We start from the raw sequence: 23,169 nt of genomic DNA on the forward strand, positions 1-23,169 counted from the left end.
ACATAACGGGGGCAAGATTGAGCAGATTCTTTGGAGTGGAGAACAGATGTGGGAGGTGTGGCAGGAGCCTGGCAAACCATGCACATATGTTTTGGGCGTGCCCGGCACTGGAAGGATATTGCAAGGGAGTGACGGGAGTGATCTCGCAGGTGGTGAATGCCCGGGTCAAACCAAGCTGGGGGTTAGCTCTATTTGGAGTTGCGGAAGAGCCGGGAGTGCAGGAGGTGAAAGAGGCCGATGTCGTGGCCTTTGCGTCCCTAGTAGCCCGGCGCAGGATCCTACTGATGTGGAAGGAGGCGAAACCCCCCGGACTGGAGGCCTGGGTAAACAATATGTCGGGATTTATTAAACTGGAGCAGATAAAGTTTGCCCTGAGAGGATCGGCTCAAGGGTTCACCAGGCGGTGGCAGCCATTTCTCGACTACCTAAGGGAACGTTAGAGGGAAGACAGATGACCAGCAGCAGTAACCCAGGAGGAAGGGGGGGGGTTTAGTTTAGTATAGGTCAATAGATAATGGGGTTTTGTTACTTGTGTATTGTTAAAAATTTCTATTTTGTTATCGTTCCGTTTGTTTTGTAAGAGGGAAAAATGTTGTTCAGAAAAAAAATTCAATAAAATATATATATATTTTTTAAATTCTCAGCACGATACCAGTTAATCTGAACCGTACACTATCACTAAAATATATCCAGTTTAAGTGTCAGATCAGATTTGTGGTATGGGAGATTTCAGTTGTTCCTTTCCAAGTGGTAGGTGGCATGGTGCATTGTCTTTGGCACTGAATCACGTGATTTCAGTAAACTGCTGTTCACTTTACGTACAGTATGTTACCTGAATATACACATTGTGGGTACAGTTTGTTAGCAGAGTGTACAAATAGTACAAAATCAGGAGTATGGTGTTACCAGAACATAAACACTGCACAATCTGGAGCGTGTTACTTGAATATGTAAATGCTGCAGATTCTGTATAGAATCGGTTACCTGAATATACAGATAGTGCACTGTCAGTGGTACGAGTATGATGCCCATCTTCTCCATTTTCTCATTCTCGGGATTCTTAGCACTTGCAGCTTCCCTGCCCTGCAGATCAACAAACAATCATAATACAGGATACATTATCAGATTACACCAAGTAGTGTACAGCATTAACCGAAATATAAATTACACAAGCTGCTATGAGAATTTAAAAAAGGGCACATTCTTGCTAATGGGCAGGCGATATACAGATACATATTAGATATTTTTGCCCATCTTCTCACCGGTCAAAAAGCTGGCTCATGCAACTGTATAGTGTCATAGGTGCCAAGTCATTCTCCATATCTTATAAAAGAAACTGTGACTGATAAGTACGGATAGGTAACTCCATCCTGGTGGATACTACAGCAGAGCTTGATCAGGTCTTCAGCCTATAGTAACAAGACATGGGTTGGGATTCTCCGTCCCGCCGCACCAGAACTCCGGCAGCAGGATTCTTGGTCATTCTCCGTCCTGCCTGCCGGTCAATGGGATTTCCCATTGTGGGCAGCCCCACGCCGTTGGAAAATCATCAGGCATGGGTACGCTGCCGGCACAACGGAGAATCCCGCCAGTGGAAAATCCAACCCATGGACTTTACCCAATGGCAACTGGACAACCGGCATCTTCACAACTGACCTTTCTCACTGACTTGAGTGCTAGCGGAAGAAATTGCTATATGTGCGAGTAATTGATACAAGTAATAATAAAGATGTCTCAAGTATTATAACAGCACAGGTCAAGGGAAAAAACAGCAGGCAAGGGGTTAAAATGTTGGACCTTAAAGAAAAGTCACCTGCACTGAAGATAATTCAATCATCTCACAGGGCATTAGGATAGGAAAGGGGACCCACGTCACAGAAATCATGGCTCTAGCCTGTCTGTAGGAGATTCATTGTCCAGCCCAGTGCAGGGGATAAACACATTAACACCCCATCCAGAAGTTCAAGGAAAAGGAAATATGTTGAACAGAATCCAGGAGATTGTAAAATTGTATTAGCTGATCGTTTTCCCATTAAAGGGACCAGAAAATATGCATACTGATCACCTTGTATTGTTCCGACTGAATTGATGACGTCAATGCCTACTTGTAAATCTGAAAGAACCTTAAATACATTTGCGTGTAATTCTGACTATGATCAGAGCTGACTTTTGCGAGTTAAGGCTAGCAGCAGAACTTGCCTCTCCGATGTGCACACAGCAATTCCGAATAAACGCAACTTTTACAACTCCACGCGGTCGAGAACAGACTTTTGAGTTTTACTTCCCTCCAACATTGAGATCACTTGAGCACCAAATATGGAACCTCCTTGGTTAGCACAGCCCAGCTACTCAGCCTTTACCAATTAAACCATTAAGCGCGAGGAGGAACTTTGTCTCGGCCTTTTGGCTAAGATGAGCGTGAGGTCAGGTGTAAAGCCTGGATCTGGTAGGTCTTTCTTGTGGGGACCATGAATTGGATTCAGTTTGAATTGGTTCTTGGAACAGGCAAGGAGCTGGATTAGGGGTTTGTTCCTGTCCACACTCTGACCTCTGGCCTTGTAACTCTGATAAAGTAATTTTTTAAAAATTCTAATCAGTGCATTTTTACTGACAGGCCTAAAGAAAGTATTTAAAGGTCAAAAACATGACTTCCGGGTGCGGCGATGACCAGCTAAGTCGCACGTTTCGGCAGCTCCCGGTGGAACGGATTTTTGGGCTCTTGATAGGAGCCCCAACGGCAATTTTAACGGCAAAAAACACTGTGCAGTAATCCAGAAGGGAATCCCCCCTGGACACGGATGGAAAAAAGAGAGGAAAGTGGCCGGATTGCGGTGGATCCTCTAGAGCAGCGGCCAGGAAGGCAGGCACAAAGCAAGATGGCGTCGGAAGGAGGCAGTTTAATATGGGGCCCTGACCAACAAGAGTTCCTGCGGCGTTGCGTGGAAGAACTCAAAAAGGAGATGAAGAAGGAGCTGTTGGCCCCGATATTACAAGCGATTGAGGGGCTAAAGGAGGAGCAAAAGACCCAGGAACAGGAGCTTCGGGTCGTGAAGGCAAAGGCTGCTGAGAATGAGGACGACATACAGGTGGTGAAAACGGAGATGCACGAGGCACAACACAAAAGGTGTGTGGAAAGGCTGGAGGTGCTGGAGAATAAAGCGAGGAGGAAGAATTTAAGGATTCTTGGTCTTCCCGAAGGTGTAGAAGGGGCGGACGTCGGGGCATATGTGAGCACGATGCTGCACTTGTTAATGGGATCGGAGGCCCCGACGGGTCCACTGGAGGTGGAGGGAGCCTATCGAGTTATGGCGCGAAGACCGAGGGCTGGAGAAATTCCTCGAGCCATAGTTGTGAGATTTCTCCGATATAAGGACAGAGAGATGGTCCTCAGATGGGCAAAGAAAACTCGGAGCAGTAGGTGGGAGAACGCGGTGATCCGCGTATATCAAGATTGGAGTGCGGAGGTGGCGAGAAGGAGGGCAAGCTTTAATCGGGCCAAGGCGGTGCTGCACAAACGGAAGATTACATTTGGAATGCTGCAACCGGCAAGACTGTGGGTCACACATCAAGGGAAACAGCACTACTTCGAAACGGCAGATGAGGCGTGGACATTTATTGTCGAGGAGAAACTGGAGTGAGCGGGCCAGAAAAAGAAAGTTTGGGACAAAGTCGGGGGGTGAATATGTGGGATGAAGGGGGGGAAAAGAGGGAAGAGATGACTTCCCAAGTTGTTAATCCTGCGACCCTGTAACTTTTCTCTCTTTCCCATGTCGTGGGGGAGGGTGGGAGGGAGGATGAGGAGCTGAGGGCGCCGGCCATTGGGGGTGGGGCCAAAAGGGAAGCGCGGGCTTTGTTCCCGCGCTATGGTAATCACGGCGGGAACAGGGAAGCAGGAAGGAGGGGGCTAGACGCAAAAAACAGGGGGGTGGCCATACTAGTGGGGAAGCGGGTAATGTTTGAGGCAAAGATTATAGTGGCGGATAGTGGGGGCAGATACGTGATGGTGAGTGGCAAATTGCAAGGGGAGGCGGTGATATTAGTGAACGTGTATGCCCCGAACTGGCATGATGCCAACTTTATGAGGCGTATGTTAGGACGAATCCCGGACCTAGAAGTGGGGAAGTTGGTAATGGGTGGAGATTATAATACGGTGCTGGACCCAGGGCTGGACAGATCGAGGTCCAGGCCGGAAGGAGGCTGGCTGCAGCTAGGGTGCTTCAGGACTTTATGGAGCAGATGGGAGGAGTAGACCCCTGGAGATTTAATAGACCTAGGAGTAAGGAGTTTTTGTTTTTCTCCTGTGTCCACAAAGTTTATTCACGAATAGATTTTTTTGTTTTGGGAAGGGCACTGATCCCAAAGGTGACGGGGTTTAGCCATTTCGGATCATGCTCCACATTGGGTGGACCTGGAGATAGGGGAAGAAAAACAACAGCGTCCACCCTGGAGAATGGACATGGGATTATTGGCAGATGAGGGGGTGTGTTTAAGGGTGAGGGGGTGTATTGAAAGGTACTTGGAACACAATGATAATGGGGAGGTGCAGGTGGGAGTGGTCTGGGAGGCGCTGAAGGCAGTGGTTAGAGGGGAGCTGATATCTATTAGGGCACATAAAGGAAAGCAGGAGGGTAGGGAAAGGGAGCGGTTGTTGAAAGAACTTCTGAGGGTGGACAGACAATATGTGGAGGCACCGGAGGAGGGACTATACAGGGAAAGGCAAAGGCTACATGTAGAATTTGACTTGTTGACTACGGGTAATGCAGAGGCAGAATGGAGGAAGGCACAGGGTGTACAGTACGAATACGAGGAGAAGGCGAGCAGGTTGCTGGCCCACCAACTGAGGAAAAGGGGAGCAGCGAGGGAGATAGGGGGGGTGAGAGATGAGGAGGGAGAGATGGAGCGGGGAGCGGAGAGAGTGAATGGAGTGTTCAAGGCATTTTACGAAAGATTATATTAAGCTCAGCCCCCGGATCGGAAGGAGAGAATGATGTGCTTTCTGGATCAGCTGGAATTTCCTAAGGTGGAGGAGCAGGAGAGGGTGGGACTGGGAGCACAGATTGAGACGGAGGAAGTAGTGAAAGGGATTGGGAGCATGCAGGCGGGGAAGGCCCCGGGACCAGACGGATTCCCAGTTGAATTCTATAGGAAATATATGGACTTGCTGGCCCCGCTACTGATGAGAACCTTTAATGAGGCGAGGGAAAGGGGGCAGCTGCCCCCGACTATGTCAGAGGCAACGATATCGCTCCTCCTCAAAGAAAAAGACCCGCTGCAATGCGGGTCCTAAAGGCCCATTTCCCTCCTGAATGTGGACGCTAAGATTCTGGCCAAGGTAATGGCAATGAGGATAGAGGATTGTGTCCCGAGGGTGGTCCATGAGGACCAAACTGGGTTTGTGAAGGGGAGACAGCTGAATACAAATATACGGAGGCTGCTAGGGGTAATGATGATGCCCCCACCAGAGGGGGAAGCGGAGATAGTGGTGGCGATGGTGCCGAGAAAGCATTTGATAGAGTGGAGTGGGATTATTTGTGGGAGGTGCTGAGGAGATTTGGTTTTGGGGATGGGTATATCAGGTGGGTACAGTTGCTGTATAGGGCCACGATGGCGAGCGTCGTCACGAATGGACGGGGGTCTGACTATTTTCGGCTCCATAGAGGGACGAGGCAGGGATGTCCTCTGTCCCTGTTATTGTTTGCACTGGCGATTGAACCCCTGGCCATAGCATTGAGGGGTTCCAGGAAGTGGAGGGGAGTACTCAGGGGGGGAGAAGAACACCGGGTATCTCTGTATGCGGATGATTTGTTGCTATATGTGGCGGACCCAGCGGAGGGGATACCAGAGATAATGCGGATACTGGGGGAGTTTGGGGATTTTTCAGGGTATAAACTGAACATGGGGAAAAGTGAGTTATTTGTGGTGCACCCGGGGGAGCAGAGCAGAGAGACAGAGGATTTACCGTTGAGGAAGGTAACAAGGGACTTCCGGTACTTGGGGATCCAGATAGCCAAGAATTGGGGTACATTACATAGGCTTAATTTAACGCGGTTGGTGGAATAGATGGAGGAGGACTTTAAGAGATGGGACATGGTGTCCCTGTCATTGGCAGGGAGGGTGCAGGCGGTTAAGATGGTGGTCCTCCCGAGATTCCTTTTTGCGTTTCAGTGCCTCCCGGTGGTGATCACGAAGGCTTTTTTCAAAAGAATCGAGAAGAGTATTATGGGTTTTGTGTGGGCTGGGAAGACCCCGAGAGTGAGGAGGGGATTCTTGCAGCGTAGTAGGGACAGGGGGGGGCTGGCTCTACCAAGCTAAGTGAGTACTACTGGGCCGCCAATGTTTCAATGGTGTGTAAGTGGATGGGAGAAGGGGAGGGAGCGGCGTGGAAGAGATTGGAGAGGGCATCCTGCAGGGGGACTAGCCTACAAGCAATGGTGACGGCACCGTTGCCGTTCTCACCAAAGAAATACACCACAAGCCCGGTGGTGGTGGCTACATTGAAAATTTGGGGGCAGTGGAGACGGCATAGGGGAAGGACGGGAGCTTCGGTGCGGCCCCCGATAAGAAACAATCATAGGTTCGTTCCGGGGAGAATGGATGGGGGATTTGGCGCATGGCAAAGAGCTGGGGTAGTACAACGGAGAGATCTGTTTGTAGATGGGACGTTTGCGAGTCTGGGAGCGCTGACGGAAAAATATGGGTTGCCCCAAGGGAATGCATTTCGGTACATGCAATTGAGGGCTTTTGCGAGGCAACAGGTGAGGGAATTCCCGCAGCTCCCGACGCAGGAGGTGCAGGATAGAGTGATCTCAGAGACATGGGTGGGGGATGGTAAGGTGTCGGACATATACAGGGAAATGAGGGACGAGGGGGAGATCACGGTAGATGAGCTGAAAGGGAAATGGGAAGAACTGGGGGAGGAGATTGAGGGGGGGCTGTGGCCTGATGCCCTACGTAGGGTAAACTCATCGTCCTCGTGTGCCAGGCTAAGCCTGATACAATTTAAGATGCTACACAGGGCGCATATGACTGGAGCACGGCTTAGTAAATTTTTTTGGGTAGAGGATAGGTGTGCGAGATGCTCGAGAGGCCCAGCGAATCACACCCACATGTTCTGGTCATGCCCGGCACTACAGGGGTTCTGGGTGGGGGTGACAAAGGTGCTTTCGAAGGTGGTGGGGGTCCGGGTCGAACCAAGCTGGGGGTTGGCTATATTTGGGGTTGCAGAAGAGCCAGGAGTGCAGGAGGCGAGAGAGGCTGACGTGTTGGCCTTTGCGTCCCTAGTAGCCCGGCGCAGGATATTGTTAATGTGGAAGGAAGCCAAACCCCCGGGTGTGGAGACCTGGAGGAGGGGGAGGAATCAGACGGACTCTCAGAGATGTTATTGTATATGTATAATATGTATAGGTATTTGTTATAGGTAATTGTATATTGGATTGTCGGATTGTATTTTTGGAGAGTATTTATTTTGGACAAGGCAGTTGCCATTCAGTTTTGTTTTTGTTTATATATTATTCATTTATTTGTTTAAAACTGGCCACTGTTATTTATATTGCTTTATTGTTGTGTAAAAGCAACACTACATACTGTTATGTTTGGCCAAAAATCTTGAATAAAATATATTTGTTTAAAAAGGTCCAAAACATCAGTTGTAGAGTACAAAACACAATATAAGTTAAGTAATAGGGACTAGACAATAAATTTTGGCATTGCCAATGACAACCAGAGGCATGAATGATTTTTTAAAAATCCACAAGAGGAAAGAGTGGCACCACTCAAGCCTACAAGAATTATAATCCGGCTCAGCTGTTGGCCTCTTGCTTATGTCTGGGGAATGGTAAAAGTCTCCACTTCTTTTAAAAATAAATTTAGAGTACACAATTTTTTTTTCCCAATTCAGGGGCAAGTTGGCGTGGCCAATCCACCTACCCTGCACATATTTGGATTGTGGGGGTGAAACCCACGCAGTCACGGGAGAATGTGCAAACTCCACACAGACAGTGACCCGGTCCTCAGTGTAAAAGTCTACATTTAATACTACATCTCCCTCCCAACCTGGCCTCCATCATGCTCTCCCCACCCAGTCTCATCCTCACCCGGCCTCCATTTTACTCTACCCAATCTCCATTCTGCTTTCCTCCACATCCTGAACAATCTGGCTTCAGGATTGTTCGCCTTATCAGAAACAGTTAAGGGGAAATATAGACGTGTCCAAAATCATGAGTTGCTTTAATAGAGTAGATCAGGAAAAACAGTTTCCAATAACTGTAGGATTAGTTTGTCAGTTTGCTCGCCATAGGGGCGCTATACAGGAGTTTCAACACTGCTCTGAACCAAAACCGTATACTCCTCCTTGAGGTACCTCCATTCTAAAAAAATCTGGAATTAGAGGTCTAATGATTTCCATGAATCCATTGTTGATTGTCCTAAAAATCCCATCTGGTTCACGAGTGTCCTTTAGGGAAAGCGATCTGTCATCCTTGCCTTGCCTGGCCTACATGCGACTCCAGATCCATAGGTTGACTCTTAAATGCCCTCAGGAATGAACAATAAATGCTAGCCCATCCAGCGTCACCCACACCCCATGAACGAAAAAAAGAAGAAAAAATATATATAGTGGCAGAGTTCTGCTGCCTCACAACGCCAGGGACCCGGTTTTGATTCTGATCTCGGGCGGCTATTGGTGTGGAGCCCCCTCTGGGGGCTTGGAGGTGTATAGCCCTCGGTAAAAGTTTGTAAAGACCTTGAGCTGGATTCTCCGGTCGCCGATGCTAAAAATTGCGTTCGGCTGGAGAATACCGGTTTCCGACCAAATCGGGGGCGACTCCGCTTTCGCGATGCGCCGCCCCCTCCAAACCGCCGACGGCCTCAGGTTGTTGCCTGAGACCCCCCCCCCCCCCCCAATGCTCCCCCCCCCCCCCCCCCCCCAACCACCCTGGGACTGGCCGGGTTCCCGACGACATCGGTTGCGTGTGCTATCATGCGTCGGGAACTCGGCGTGGTAGATGTGGACGCAGTCCAGCGCTGCCAGTCGGGGGAGGGCCGATCCACGGGCAGGATGGACTTTGTCAGGGTTTGGTGGCACTGTTGGGGATGGTCCAGGGCACGCGAGCCGGCCAAAAGGAGGGCACTAGTCTGCAGGCCAGGTCAATTCTCCAGGCCAAATCGGCAGCTAGAGCCGGGTGCTCTATGCTGCCTTGCTGCTAGCCCCCAGCCAAACAGAGGATCGGTGGCCGTTTTACGCCCCCCACCCCACCCCCGCCCCCATTCCGTGCCTGGCAGAGCTGGTAGGCTGCCTTCCGTGTGGAGAGTAGATCAAATTCTATCTGCAGCTTTTTCCTTTCCGCCAGACGTTCCATGGTTGGGGCCATGGAGTACTGCTGATCCACCTCCAATATGGAGTCGATCAGCCGCTGCTTGGTTGGCCTCTCCTTCCTGTCTCTAAGGGCCCTGTAGGCTTTTATTTCACCCCTGATCACCACATTCAGTGCCTCCCAGAATGTGAAGTGTGAGACCTCCCTGTTCTGGTTGCTGGATACAAACTCATCAATGGCTTGGGATATTTTAGTGCAGAATTCCTTATCGGCAAGGAGAACTGCATCCAGCCTCCATGGGGAGGGTTGGGCACGCCCCTTCTCCAACCACAGTCAATGTAGTGCGGATCGTGGTCGGAGATTATAATTGTGGAGTATTCTACCTTTGTTACCCCTGGAAGCACCCTCTTCCCCACCACAAAAATGTCTATCCATGAGAAGATGGGGAATTTTCTTTGTCTGGGGTGGTGAAACCTCTCCCCCCTCCCACCATATGCTTCATAAAGGTGGTTAATTCTCTTGCATTGTCCAATATGTTACCTGTCCTGGGGTTGGCCCTGTCCAATGTCAGGTCCTGTACAGTTAAAGTCGACCCCCAGCCATTGTTTTCCCAACAAACTCTACATCGCCCCACTTCAGGGCGTATATATTTACCAAGCTCACTGACCATTACGCACTGCCCCGCTGGGTCCGTCACTCTGCCCGCCGCCGTGAATGAGACTGTCCTGTTAATTAATATGACCACCCCCCTTGTCGTAGTGTCGAAACATGCAAAACATGAGTGAAACATTTGTCCTGCCCAAACCCCCCCCCCCCCCCCCCCCCCCCCCCCCCCCCCCGGGAACCCACCCCACCGCTTTTTTTGCCCTTTGTTTCTCCTGAGTTTCTGTCTTTCCCCTCCCTTCTGCCAGCCGCTCCTTCCCTCCCGAGAGGCGTGCCGCGGCCTCCTCCTTCGCTGTCCTCCTGTACATTAGATTATTCACGAGTGTAGCGATTCCCCTCTTAATCAAGTTCCCCTATTTAACCCGGTCTGCCTCTTTCCCCCACCCCCCGCCCCCACCATCTCTGCACCTCTGCCCACATTTGTCCCTGCCCCTCTCGGCTTTTGCATTCCGCGTTGTACCCCTTGTATACTATCACTGTTTGCCCAGACCATTATTTTGGACAAACTTGGCGTTCCCCCTGGTTCATGACCCATAGCTCGGCAGGGTAAAGCATGCCAAACCGCACCTTACATCTTTACAGGGTGGATTTGGCACTGTTAAAATCAGCCCAGCGCTTGACTAGGTCTACCCCAGTGACTTGGTACAAGCAGATGGAATGTCCATCCCACTTGCGCACTCTCACGCCTTTCGCCCACCTCAGGATCTTTGTCCTGGCACTTGTTATTGCCCGCGGTGGCTCCCTGGCTCTGGGCAGCTACCAAAGCAACCTGTCTACCCCCGGAGACTTTGAAAAACCCTCCTCCCCAACCAGTTTCCCCGAGCTATATACTCAGTAGGGTTCCTCCACGCCATTCCTTCTGGCAGCCCCACGATTCTTAAGTTTTATCGTCACAACCTGTTCTCCTGGTCGTCGACCTTTTCCTTTAGGCCCTTCTGAGTCTTAATCAAGCTCGCTACCCCCGTTCGTGACGGCCTTCTCGAGGTCTCTTGCCGTTGTCTCTTGGGCCTCAAGCTGCCACACATCTTGGCCATTGCTTTCCTCATGGGGGCTGAAGGAAATCAGCTATTTCTGATAGGTAAACCGCCATTTTAATGTAAATTTTAAAGCCCAGTTTTAAAACCCATTTTAAATAAGGATTTCAGTATTCATAACCTTAGAACTTGGCACATCCACAAACTAGTTGAAGATAAATGCAACATCTTTACTGACAATATGAACTGACTATTGTTCTAATGAACAGATTTCAAAGTAAGTTTCATATAAAGAAATGAGCTGTACCAGTAATCAGATCAAGGTCGAACTAAGCACCATAGCAATATGATTGTTCAGAATATGGATAAAATGAAAGTCAGCAGAAAACCAGTAAGAACCAGACTTGATTACAGCACAAAATCACATTCCATAGCACACACAAAAATTTAAACATGAAACATTTCAAACTTATGTTGCACATTCAGGATTGACAGTTAACTATCCAATCAAATGTAGCTGAAACTCACCCAAACCAATCAGGACAACATAGAGGTAGGGACAGATGGCTTCAGACTGATAACATTCTCCTTAAACACGAGAGTCTGGACAGCCATTTTCTATCCGGATCAATCTATACTTTTACTTGACTATTCGCTATCCTTATTTTCATATTTTCCCTTCTAAAACTCTTGAAGTCTGCGCAAGCTGTCTTTGCCTTAAGCAAGAAACCATTTCTGTATTATTTTTGAAAGTTAAAATTGTTCTATAAATTGCTTCTCTTTAAGTCTTCAGCTGGCAAGGCTTTATTGAGAATAGATTTGAGTTTCTCTCAATTGTAATCAATAGAAGCAATAAAAGATTCTTACTTCGCATCCGAGTAGTGCAAGTCAAATTTCTACCGCGTTTTAAAGTGTATGCGAGACTGCACTTGTACCACATGGTAGATCTCTACAGGGACCGTCACAGCCTCCACTGCTGTCTCAACGGCTGCCGGAGCTCTTTCTTCGGCTCCTCCCTGTGTTTTTGGAGCTCAGCGTGATGAAGCCCATGAGTTTGTCCGTCAATGCCTTAGTCTGTACTGAGAACTCTGTGGGGTCGGTTCTTCTCGGTCCCGTGCTACCGCATGTGGCTGTCGGTTCAAAGGCTGATACAGATCAGTAAAGGCAGAACAAGCTCAAGTGGCCCAGCTCTCATAGTACCTCTCTGATTTTTTAAAGGTTAAATGCTAACAGGTCCAGCAACCTGATCAATCTTCAGCGCCTCAAACCAAGCGGAGGCCATTAATGCATTTACATGAAAGGAGTCAATAGCAGAAAAGCATTTGTACCTACCATTGTATCATCTTCAATAGTGAAAATTAATACAAAACATATACTTATATTTCAGCCATATCCTACTCTTCAGTCCTAACCACCAGGCTAAATCTTTCAAAAGACTTTTCTAGTCACAAACATAATTTATAAAGCTTTACCATGGGAATGCCACCTGATCAATTATGTATTTCCAATGTATTTTTGGCACCCAATTGTGGCTTTAGTTGACTTCAGTTGTATCCGATACCTATGCATGCAATCTTGTAAATTTTGATACTTGTGAAATATTTATTTTTGAGGCATCTTTCTGACTACTTATGCAATAACTTTATTTGTCTTCTCTATAACTTATTTCCATCAACCAGCAACCCCAATCTCCATTTTTGAAGCCTTTTTTTATAACTGAAAGTTGAACCCATTCCTACAGAAGGTACCAGGTTGTCTGCAGCAATATTTTTCTCAGCCAAATGAAATATGATGATACAATGACTACTGATATATATTGAGAATTGTCAGGACATGAAAAGTTCCTATCAGAAACAGTGGCAGGAATAGTCTCCATCATACGTTTTTTTTTCATAAACTTTTAAAAAAGAGATGGGAAATAGGATGATGTGAATAGTTAGTTCTGAGGTCTGTGCAGTGACAGTGATGAGCTAAATAGCTTCCATCTATGCTGAAATTCTATGTTCCCACTTTGAAATCGGATACCATCTCAGGAGCACTGCTACTGTTTAAATCCATTACTTCCCAACATGTTAAGTAAAGAAGGAAATTCTCATCTGCACCAATTTTTCCTTTCCATACTATGTACTGAATAAGATAACACACCCTTATTTCTGACAAACTATCATATACGTAGCGAATTTGAGATATTGTGGTTATGCTTCAAATAGAATGATTGAAGAGACTGTCAAAACTTCTGGGGTCGAAAGAAACTTCCATATTCTTCGAGAATTTGGCTTCAGATGACCAAAGTCTTGATCCCAATAAAATATTTATTAGGTTGGGAAGCCGAAGGAAGTCGCAGCCCTGGTGCTGAGATTCTATAATTGAGGCCATTGCCTTGATTCGCTCTTGTTTACGTAATACAAAAAGAGGAAAGGACATTAATTGAAAAGCAGAACACGTTGTTCTTTCTGAGGAAATGCAGGCTTGGTCTCACCTCAGTACTATGGTGAAGGATTTACCTACAGAACGTGCTTCTCTCTCCCAGTGAGCTGGTTCACTCCTGTACACATCGTACTGCAATGGCAGCTGCTCCTTGAACATTTAGTGGCCAAGTGCATCGCAATGCCAGGTAGCACCTCCCCGGGTGGAGGCCATCATCAGGATTGGCTCACTCCTGAAGGAGCCTGGATACAAATGGATCTGCCCACAAACGAACATACTCCCACACAATCAGTGCTTTCCTCCTGGGGGTAGGGAATGAAGGAATGGGACTGGGGAGGGTGAGAGGATGAGATGGGGTGAAGGTGGAAATGAGAGGTGAGGGAGATGGGGTGAGGGAGTGGGTGGGGGGTAAGGGAGTGGGACGGGGTAGAAGGGGTTAAACAGTTGCAATCCTGGCTCCTGCCACTGGGCCTTACAAGTGCGCACCTCCAATTCCAGCCCTGTCCATGTAACAGTCGTTGGGGCTCGTGCTTTCTCAAATTCGAACTCCCGAATGCAGGGTGTGAACCACTGCTGCGCTTACCAGAACTACAAATGAATAAAGCAACATGGGCTAGGTCTTCGCTGATTCCATACTGCAGCCCTTCACTGCTCAGGGTCACAGCGCCACAAGCTACATAAATAATGTAGTTCCAGCGATTATGCTAGGAAAGAGCTGCCCCCTCCTCTGTGATTGGCTCAGCAGTGATTGACATGTACATACTGGAAGGGATATCAAAGCAGTTCTGTCCCTGATTGACTATGAGAGACTCGCTTTGAGAGACTCATTCATCACTTTGGGGCCACTTGTCATTTGGGGGCCTGTGCCTATGCACGGTGTGTTTCATTGTCAACCTGCCCCTGACCACAGCTATTTCTGTTCACCTCAGGATGAATGACAATTTCGTGCGAAACTACAGACAGCTTTGGTTTGTCACAAATAATGACTTCAGGAAATCAAAACTGGAAATAGCCGATTCTACTACAACATTAATTCCGAATGACCCAACATTGCAGACATCATACATTTCCAATAACTGTTTGGACTGCCCCTATTTGCTTTACCTAGGAACTCTGCAATGAGCAGAAGTTAATGGCGTGCTGATGCTCAATCCAGGCAGCATTCAAACCAGATCCCAGGTTCACTGAATCAATTGCAGCACTGATCTGCTTTCCTAGTTTTTGAGACTGTTGTTAATATCACCATGGACCGACTTCCGGTCCAGCGCTGCTTCAGAGAGATTAAAACGGACCTGCTAGAGCCGATGAAGGCTTCTATTGATAAGCTGCTGGAGACACAGACGGCTCAGGGAGGGGCAATCCACGAGGCTCGACAAAAGATCTCTGACAATGAGGACGAGATCTTAGGCCTGGCGTTAAAGGTGGAGGCGCACGAGGCGCTCCACAAGAAATGGCAGGAGTGGTTCGAGGAGATGGAGAATCGGTCGAGGCGGAAGAATCTGCGGATTCTGGGCCTCCCGGAGGGGCCGGACGTGGGGGCCTATGTGGTCACCATGTTGAACTCGCTGATGGGAGCAGGGTCCTTCCAGGGGCCCCTGGAGCTGGAAGGGGCCCATAGAGTGCTGGCGAGGAGGCCCAAGGCTAACGAGCCTCCGCGGGCGGTGCTGGTGAGGTTCCATCGGTTCATCGATCGGGAGTGTGTGCTCAGATGGACCAAGGAGGAGAGGAGCAGCAGGTCGGAGAACGCGGAGGATCGGATATATCAGGACTGGAGTGCAGAGGTGGCGAAGAGGAGGGCTGGGTACAATCGAGCGAAGGCGGTGCTGCACAGGAAGGGGGTGAAGTTTGGCATGTTGCAGCTGGCGCCACTGTGGGTTACCTACAAGGACCGGCACCATTACTTTGAGTCTCCGGAGGAGGCGTGGGCCTTTGTTCAGGCCGAGAAGTTGGACACTGATTGAGTGTCGGGACGGGCGATTGGGGACTGCGGTTGATATGCTATGTTTATTTTTGTTTCGAGGGGGGGGCCTTTGTATTTCTCTGGGGTTCTTTTTCTTTGTGTTTTTTCTCTTTTGGGTTGGTGAAGGTGGCTGGGGCGGGTTGGGCACTGTTTTGGTTGGATTGGTCGGGGGGGCTCTTGGAGGTGAGATGGGGCCCCGCGGGGGAGGGGAGGCCCGAGCCAGGAGTGAGGGGACCAGGCCTGTAAAAGGAGCTGCGTCAGAGGTGGCAGGGCCTGGTAGGTGGAAAGCGCGGGCTCTTTCCCACGCTGAAGACTGGAGGGGGCGGGGCCGGGGCGGGGAAGCGAGGGTTGTTTCCCGCACTTAGAACGGAGGGGTGAGGCAGAGAGCCTATGGATGGGGACGGGAGAGGAGGGTGTGCCACACAATGGGAGGAATCGAAGGAGAGGCGGGAGTGGCCGGTGTCAGCAGGAGTCAGCTGACTTACCGAAGTGCAACGGGGGGAGTAAATCAGCTAGGATGGGTCCTAGCCGGGGGGGTGAGGGGTTGGGTGGGGGGGAATAGAGTTGCTGCTGCTATGGTCAAGGAGGAGCCGGAGCGAGTGGGGGGGGTCGAGACGAAGGTATGCCGCTGTGGGTAACGGGCCGGGTGTGGGGTGCAGGCGGGTGGCTGGCCGAGGAGGGGTCATGGCTAGTCGGCGGGGGAGAGGGGCGGGTAGCCCCCTGATCCGGCTGATAACCTGGAATGTAAGGGGACTGAATGGGCCGGTTAAGCGGGCCCACGTGTTCGTGCACCTGAAGGGGCTCAAGGCGGATGTGGGTATGCTTCAGGAGACACACCTGAAGGTGGCAGACCAGGTAAGATTGAGGAAAGGGTGGGTAGGTCAGGTGTTTCACTCGGGGCTGGATGCCAAAAATCGAGGTGTGACGATCTTGGTGGGAAAAGTGTCGTTTGAGGCGTCGAGCATTGTGGCAGATAATGGCGGCAGGTACATAATGGTAAGTGGCAAGTTGCAGGGAGAGAGGGTGGTACTGGGGAGACTTTAACGCGGTGCTGGATCCGGCACTGGATCGCTCCAGGTCTAGGACGGGTAGGAAGCAGGCGGCGGCTAGAGTGCTGAGGGGGTTTATGGACCAGATGGGAGGGGTGGACCCCTGGAGATTTGCAAGGCCGGGGGCTAGGGAATTTTCATTCTTTTCACATGTCCATAAGGCTTATTCCCGAATTGACTTTTTCATCTTGAGTAGGGCGCTGATAGCAAGAGTAGAGGATACTGAGTATTCGGCAATAACCAATTCGGACCACGCCCCGCATTGGGTGGACTTGGAGATGGGGGAGGAGAGGGACCAACGCCCGCTGTGGAGCTTGGAGGTGGGGCAGTTGGCCAACGAGGAGGTGAGCGAGCGGGTCCGAGGAAGTATAGAGAGGTAGCTGGAAACCAACGACAACGGGGAGGTCCGAGTGGGGATGGTATGGGAGGCACTGAAGGCAGTGGTGAGGGGAGAGCTGATCTCCATCAGGGCCCACAAGGAGCGGAGGGAGAGGGAGAAGCTGGTGGGGGAGATGGTAAGGGTAGAGAGGAGGTATGCGGAGGAGCCCGAGGAAGGATTGTTGAGGAAGAGGCGTAGCCTCCAGGCCGAATTCGACCTGGTGACCACCAGGAAGGCGGAGGTGCAGTGGAGGAAGGTCCAGGGGGCAATTTACGAGTATGGGGAAAAGGCAAGCCGGATGCTGGCTCATCAGCTTCGGAAGCGGGACGCAGCTAGGGAGATCGGGGGAGTTAAGGACAGGGGAGGGAGTGTGGTGCGGAGTGGAGCTAGCATCAATGGGGTCTTCAGGGACTTCTACGAGGAATTGTACCGATCCGAGCCCCCACGGGAGGGAGGGAGGGATGGGCCGCTTCCTGGACCAATTGAGGTTTCCAAAGGTGGAAGAGGGACTGGTGGCGGGATTGGGGGCCCCGATTGGGCTGGAGGAGCTGATCAAAGGGATAGAAAGCATGCAGGCGGGGAAGGCACCGGGGCCGGACGGTTTCCCGGTCGAATTCTATAAAAAATATATGGACCTGTTGGGCCCGCTGTTAGTTAGGACCTTCAAAGAGGCAAGGGAGGGGGGGGACTTTGCCCCCGACGATGTCCCGGGCACTGATCTCCTTGATCCTGAAGCGGGACATGGATCCCCTGCAGTGTGGGTCTTACAGGCCGATTTTGTTGCTAAACGTAGATGCCAAGGTGCTGGCGAAGGTCTTAGCCACAAGGATTGAGGATTGTGTGCCGCAGATCATCCACGAAGACCAGACGGGGTTTGTGAAGGGGAGGCAGTTGAACGCGAATGTGCGGAGGCTTTTGAACGTTATCATGATGCCGGCGAGGGAGGGGGAGGCGGAGATAGTGGTGGCGATGGACACTGAGAAAGCCTTCGATAGGGTAGAGTGGGGGTACTTGTGGGAGGTGCTGAAGAGGTTCGGGTTTGGGGAGGGGATTGTCAGGTGGGTTAGGCTGTTGCAGGAGGTCCCGATGGCGAGTGTGGCCACAAACAGGAGGAGGTCCGAGTACTTTCGGTTGCACCGAGGGACGAGACAGGGGTGTCCCTTATCCCCCCTGCTCTTCGCACTGGTGATTGAACCCCTGGCTATGGCACTGAGGGAGTCAAGGAACTGGAGGGGGTTGGTGCGTGGTGGGGAGGAGCACAGGGTGTCACTTTATGCGGACGACCTGCTGCTGTATGTGGCGGACCCAGTGGGTAGAATGCCGGAGGTAATGAGGATTCTTAGGGAATTCGGGGATTTTCGGGGTAGAAGCTCAACATGGGGAAGAGCGAGCTGTTCGTGGTTCATCCAGGGGACCAGGAGAGGGGGAGTGGCGAGCTCCCACTAAAAAAGGCGGAGAGGAGCTTCAGGTATCTGGGAGTCCAGGTGGCCAGGAGCTGGGGGGCCCTGCATAGGCTTAATTTTACAAGGCTGGTGGAGCAAATGGAGGAGGAGTTCAAGAGGTGGGACGCATTGCCGCTGTCCTTGGGTAGGGTGCAGTGAATCAAAATGACGATGCCCCCAAGGTTTTTGTTCCTGTTCCAGTGCCTCCCCGTGTTTATCCCGAAGGCTTTTTTCGGGTGGGTTAACATGGAGTATAATGGGGTTTGTGTGGGCGCGAGGGACTCCGAGGGTGAGAAGGGTGTTCCTGGAGCGGAATAGAGATAGGGGGGTGGGCTGGGCTGCCCAACCTCTGTGGATACTACTGGGCCGCCAATGCGACGATGGTGCGCAAGTGGGTGATGGAGGGGGAGGGGGCTGCATGGAAGAGGCTGGAGACGGCGTCTTGTGTGGATACGAGTCTGGGGGCACTGGCAACGGCGCCGCTGCCGCTCCCTCCAAGGAGGTATACCACAAGCCCGGTGGTGGTGGCTGCCCTCAAAATTTGGGGGCAGTGGAGGTGGCACAGGGGCCTCGGCGGGGACCCCATTACGGGGGAACCACCGGTTCGCCCCAGGAAGAACAGGTGGAGGGTTTGCGGGGTGGCACAGGGCAGGGATACGAAAGTTGGGGGACCTGTTTGTGGACGGGAAGTTCGCGAGCCTGGGTGAACTGGAGGAGAAGTACGGGCTACCCCCGGGGAACACAGGTAGGGGCGTTTGCCAGATGGCAGGTGGCGGAATTCCCGCGGCTATGGCCACACACAGTACAGGACAGGGTGCTCTCGGGGGAGTGGGTGGGAGTGGGGAATATCTTGGAAACTTACCAGGTGATGCAGGAGGAGGAGGAGGCCTCGGTGGTGGAGGTAAAAGGTAAGTGGGAGGAGAAGTTGGGAGAGGAAATTGAGTAAGGGACGTGGGCAGATGCCCTGGGGAGGGTGAACTCTTCCTCATCGTGCGCGAGGCTTAGCCTCATACAGTTTAAGGTGCTGCACAGGGCACACATGACCGGGACAAGGATGAGCTGGTTTTTTGGGGGTGAGGACAGGTGTTAGGTGCTCAGGGAGCCCACCAAATCACACCCATATGTTCTGGGCATGCCCAGCGCTGGAGGAATTTTGGAAGGCCGTAGCGAGGACGGCGTCGAGGGTGGTAGAAACCAGGGTCAAACCGGGCTGGGGGCTCGCAATATTTGGGGTGGCAGAGGAGCTGAGAGTGCAGGAGGCGAAAGAGGCCAGAATTCTGGCCTTTGCGTCGCTGGTAGCCCGGCGAAGGATTCTTCTTCAGTGGAAGGATGCGAGGCCCTCAAGTGTGGAATCCTGGATCAACGATATGGCGGGGTTTATTAAGTTGGAGAGGGTGAAAGTCGCCTTGAGAGGGCGGTACAAGGGTTCTTTAGGCGGTGGTAACCGATCTTAGACTTCCTGGCAGAGCGGTAGACATTGGTCACTGGCAGCAGCAACTCGGGGAGGGGGGGGGGGGGGGTCACGTTGGGTTCCTTTTTAATTTTGTTATTGATATTTTATGAAAACCTTTAATAAAAAATTTTTTTTTTTTTTTTAAATATCACCATGGACCATGGTAGCATGATTAGCAGTTACTTCACAGCACCAGGGTCCTAGATTTGATTCCCGGCTTGGTCACTGCCTATGCGGAGTCTGCACATTTTTCCCGTGTATGTGCGTGGGTTTCCTCCGGGTGCTCCGGTTTCCTCCCACAGTCCAAAAATATGTGCAGGTTAGGTGGATTGGCCATGATAAATTGCCCTTAATGTCCAAAAAAAAGGTTAGGTGGGGTTATTGGGATAGGGTGGAGGCGTGGGCTTAAGTAGGGTGCTCTTTCCAAGGGCCGGTGCAGACTCGATGGGCCAAATGGCCTCCTTCTGCACTGCCAAGCACCAGAACGTAACAATCCACATTCACTCTTAAAACAACATTTCCGAGAATGAAGTAAAACCTGAAGAACAGGTCCAGTGCAGCGTAATCGCTGCGACCCGTATCGTTCTGGCTCACACAGAAATGTCCAAATTGGGCCAAGCTGACTAAATGCACAATATTCATGAGTAAAATACTAACTCCTCACCGCAGGGATGTTGTTGCGGTTTCCATTGTCGTTCTCAAAGATGATGTCACTGTCTGAATCCATGTCAACCGGTCTGTAGGAACAGAGCAAATTTAATTCAGATAGAACTCGATGTTAGAAAACAACCAAAAGGCTGAAATTAAATCCTACAAACCATCAACCTGCTCCCCACCTCCCAAACTATAATTTTCATGGGTTTAATCACAACAGACATATTGGGTTGAATTCTTTGGTCCACCAGCCCAGTGTTTCTCAGTGGCGCACCATTTGTTGGCGGAGGGATTTTATTCCACCGCCAATTGTCAATGAGATTTCCCTCTTTTTTTCTTCTTTATTTTCATAAATTTAGTGTGCCCAATTCATTTTTTCCAATTAAGGGGGAATTTAGCATGGCCAATCCACCTACCCTGCCCATCTTTGGGTTGTGGGGATGAAACCCACGCAAACACGCGGAGAATGTGCAAACGCCACATGGACAGTGACCCAAAGCCGGGATCGAACCTGGGACCTCGGCACCGTGAGGCAACAGTGCTAGCCACTGTGCTGCCCTTGGGATTTCCCATTATAACCACTCCACGCCACTGCAAAACCTGCTGGCGCGGCTGCGCTTCCGGCAGGGAAATTGAATCACAATGATCGGAGAATTCCGGCCATTAACTCCAGAGCAGTTTGACACCCACAGCCTCAATACTACAAGTATACATTTGCTGGAATTGCTGTGCTACCTTAAATATTTTTTTTGATGGAGATCTCCACAGATGCTGCCAGGCCTGCTGAGTTTTTCCAACATTTTCTGTTTGTTTAATTTTCCAGCATCTGCAGTATTTTTCTTTTAGTTCGGGGATGGAGGCTCTCCATTGCCTTTTCTAACTTTTCTTTTACCCTGCAGGGCTTGATTCTTGCTCTATTATAGGGGTTAAGATCTATTCTATTCCCAAGCTTTAAAATAGCTTACAAACTAGTGGTATGGTTAAGAAAATATATAAAAAAGAAAAATAATTAATTCAATAAAATAATTAAGTAGTTAATTAAAACACATTAAGACTGGTAGGACAGGTGATGTGTCATGGCTACAGCATGTGGGAACTCCTGGTTGCCTTAGTGATCCAGGGCAACACTTCTGTCATTAAGTGTTTGCGGCTTGAGGAGCTTCGGCTCGGAACCATTGAGCTGGAGGCCGAGCTGCAGACATTGCAAAACATCAAGAATGCATCCAGTCATCCAATTATCTGGAAACTTTGTGCAGGGAGGTAATCACAACCCTGAGGAGAGGGTCTTCTGATTTGGTCAGTGATCAGGAATGGGAGGGTATGACTGCAAGTCAGGCAACTAAAGGGACCCAGGAGATAGGAGTACAGCCACTGCAATTGTCTGACAAGTTCAAGATTCTTTCAGCTTGTTTGGATAAGAGTGGGGGCTGCAGGATGGATGGGCTGACTGGCCATGGCAACATGGTACAAGAAACAATTCAAGACGGAGCAGCAGAAAGGAACGTAGTGGTAGTATGGGAAGAATATACACAGCCAAAACTATGAGCGTACTTCTGGTCACTGAGCTCAGCAAATCCCAACAAAGTTTGGCTCCGGAGCCAAAACTTAATTGGAAGAATCGTTGGGCCCTACTCGGTCCTGCCTTGACACCATTCATTTAGCTGTGTGATGGGATCACTGGAGTTCAGGCTGAATGCATCGATTAAGGAGAGCGTGTCGTGAGGCAAAGTCAATCACCTGGACAACCGGTCAAGACGACAAAACCTACGCATTGTTGGTACACCAGAAGGGACTGAAGGCCGAGCCCAAACATAGTTTCTGTCAGAAATATTCAAAAAGGTGTTTTGCAAGGATCAGTCGCTAAACCCCAGAGTTAGACCGAGGCCACCGTACCTTGTAGCCGAAACCTCATCCTGGTGATCAATGCGAGCCTTTGTAGCCCAATTCCATGGCTACAAAGTTAAGGAGTTTGTTTTTTGATGGGCAAAGGAGCACTGCGATGTTACTTACCAGGGTCACTCAATCAGGATCTACCGAGACATGAGTCTCTGGCAAGGAGGCTGTAGCATTCAACACCAGCCACGCTTTACAAGAAAGGAATTAACTTCGGGCTGACTTACCCTGCCTGCCTCCACATCATATTTAACAGAAGATCACTTCTTTGACGCACCAGACAAGGCAGATTCTTTACTTCAGCCGCATACACGTAATTCATTTTTAAAAATAGTTTTATTAAAGGCAACAGATACAAAAACACCAGCCAACCAGGGCAACTGACAACAAGCCTGCAACTCACCTTGCCTCCTAATTTCCCCTCTCACTTCCCACCCTGGACGAAACAAAGGAAAAACATGAAACCTCTGACCCCCTCCCTGCAAGAAGTCAGTAAACGCCTTCCACCTCAGGCTGAATCCTCCTCCGCTCCCTGTATGGCAAACTTAACCGTTTTAAAGTGTAGGAATTCTGCCAGGTTGCTCACCCGTATCTTTGCCTTTGGCGGCTGCGAGTCCTGCCAGCCCAACAAAATCTGTCTCCGGGCTATCAGGGAGACAGAGGGCCATAACACTGGCCTCTCTCGGCAACTGCATTCCCGGCTCTTCCGACACTCCAAATATCGCCACCTCCAGGCTTGGGGCCACCACTACACCCAAAATCTCGGACATTTCATCAAAGAACCCCTGCCAGAATTCCCTCAGCTTTGGACACACCCAGAACAGGTGGACGTAATTTGCAGGCCCCCCCGCGCACACCATCCACACCCATCCTCCACCCCGACAAAGAACCGGCTCATCCTCACAACCATTGTGTGGGTCCTATGGACTACCATAAATTGGATGAGGCTTAACCTCGCACACGA

The 23,169-nt window shown here is 50.3% G+C and overlaps 1 protein-coding gene across 1 annotated transcript in view; it reads right to left on the reverse strand.

Moving 5' to 3' along the window:
• Positions 1-23,169, reverse strand: part of LOC140398279 (eIF-2-alpha kinase GCN2-like) — a 257,905-nt gene that overhangs the window by 131,486 nt on the left and 103,250 nt on the right. Inside the window, 2 exon segments of the mRNA XM_072486762.1 lie at positions 985-1,083; positions 20,323-20,395. Coding sequence (XP_072342863.1) covers positions 985-1,083; positions 20,323-20,395 — 172 coding nt within the window.

This window comes from Scyliorhinus torazame, chromosome 2 (assembly GCF_047496885.1).
Source record: "Scyliorhinus torazame isolate Kashiwa2021f chromosome 2, sScyTor2.1, whole genome shotgun sequence".
In the NCBI taxonomy this organism is placed as follows: domain Eukaryota; kingdom Metazoa; phylum Chordata; class Chondrichthyes; order Carcharhiniformes; family Scyliorhinidae; genus Scyliorhinus; species Scyliorhinus torazame.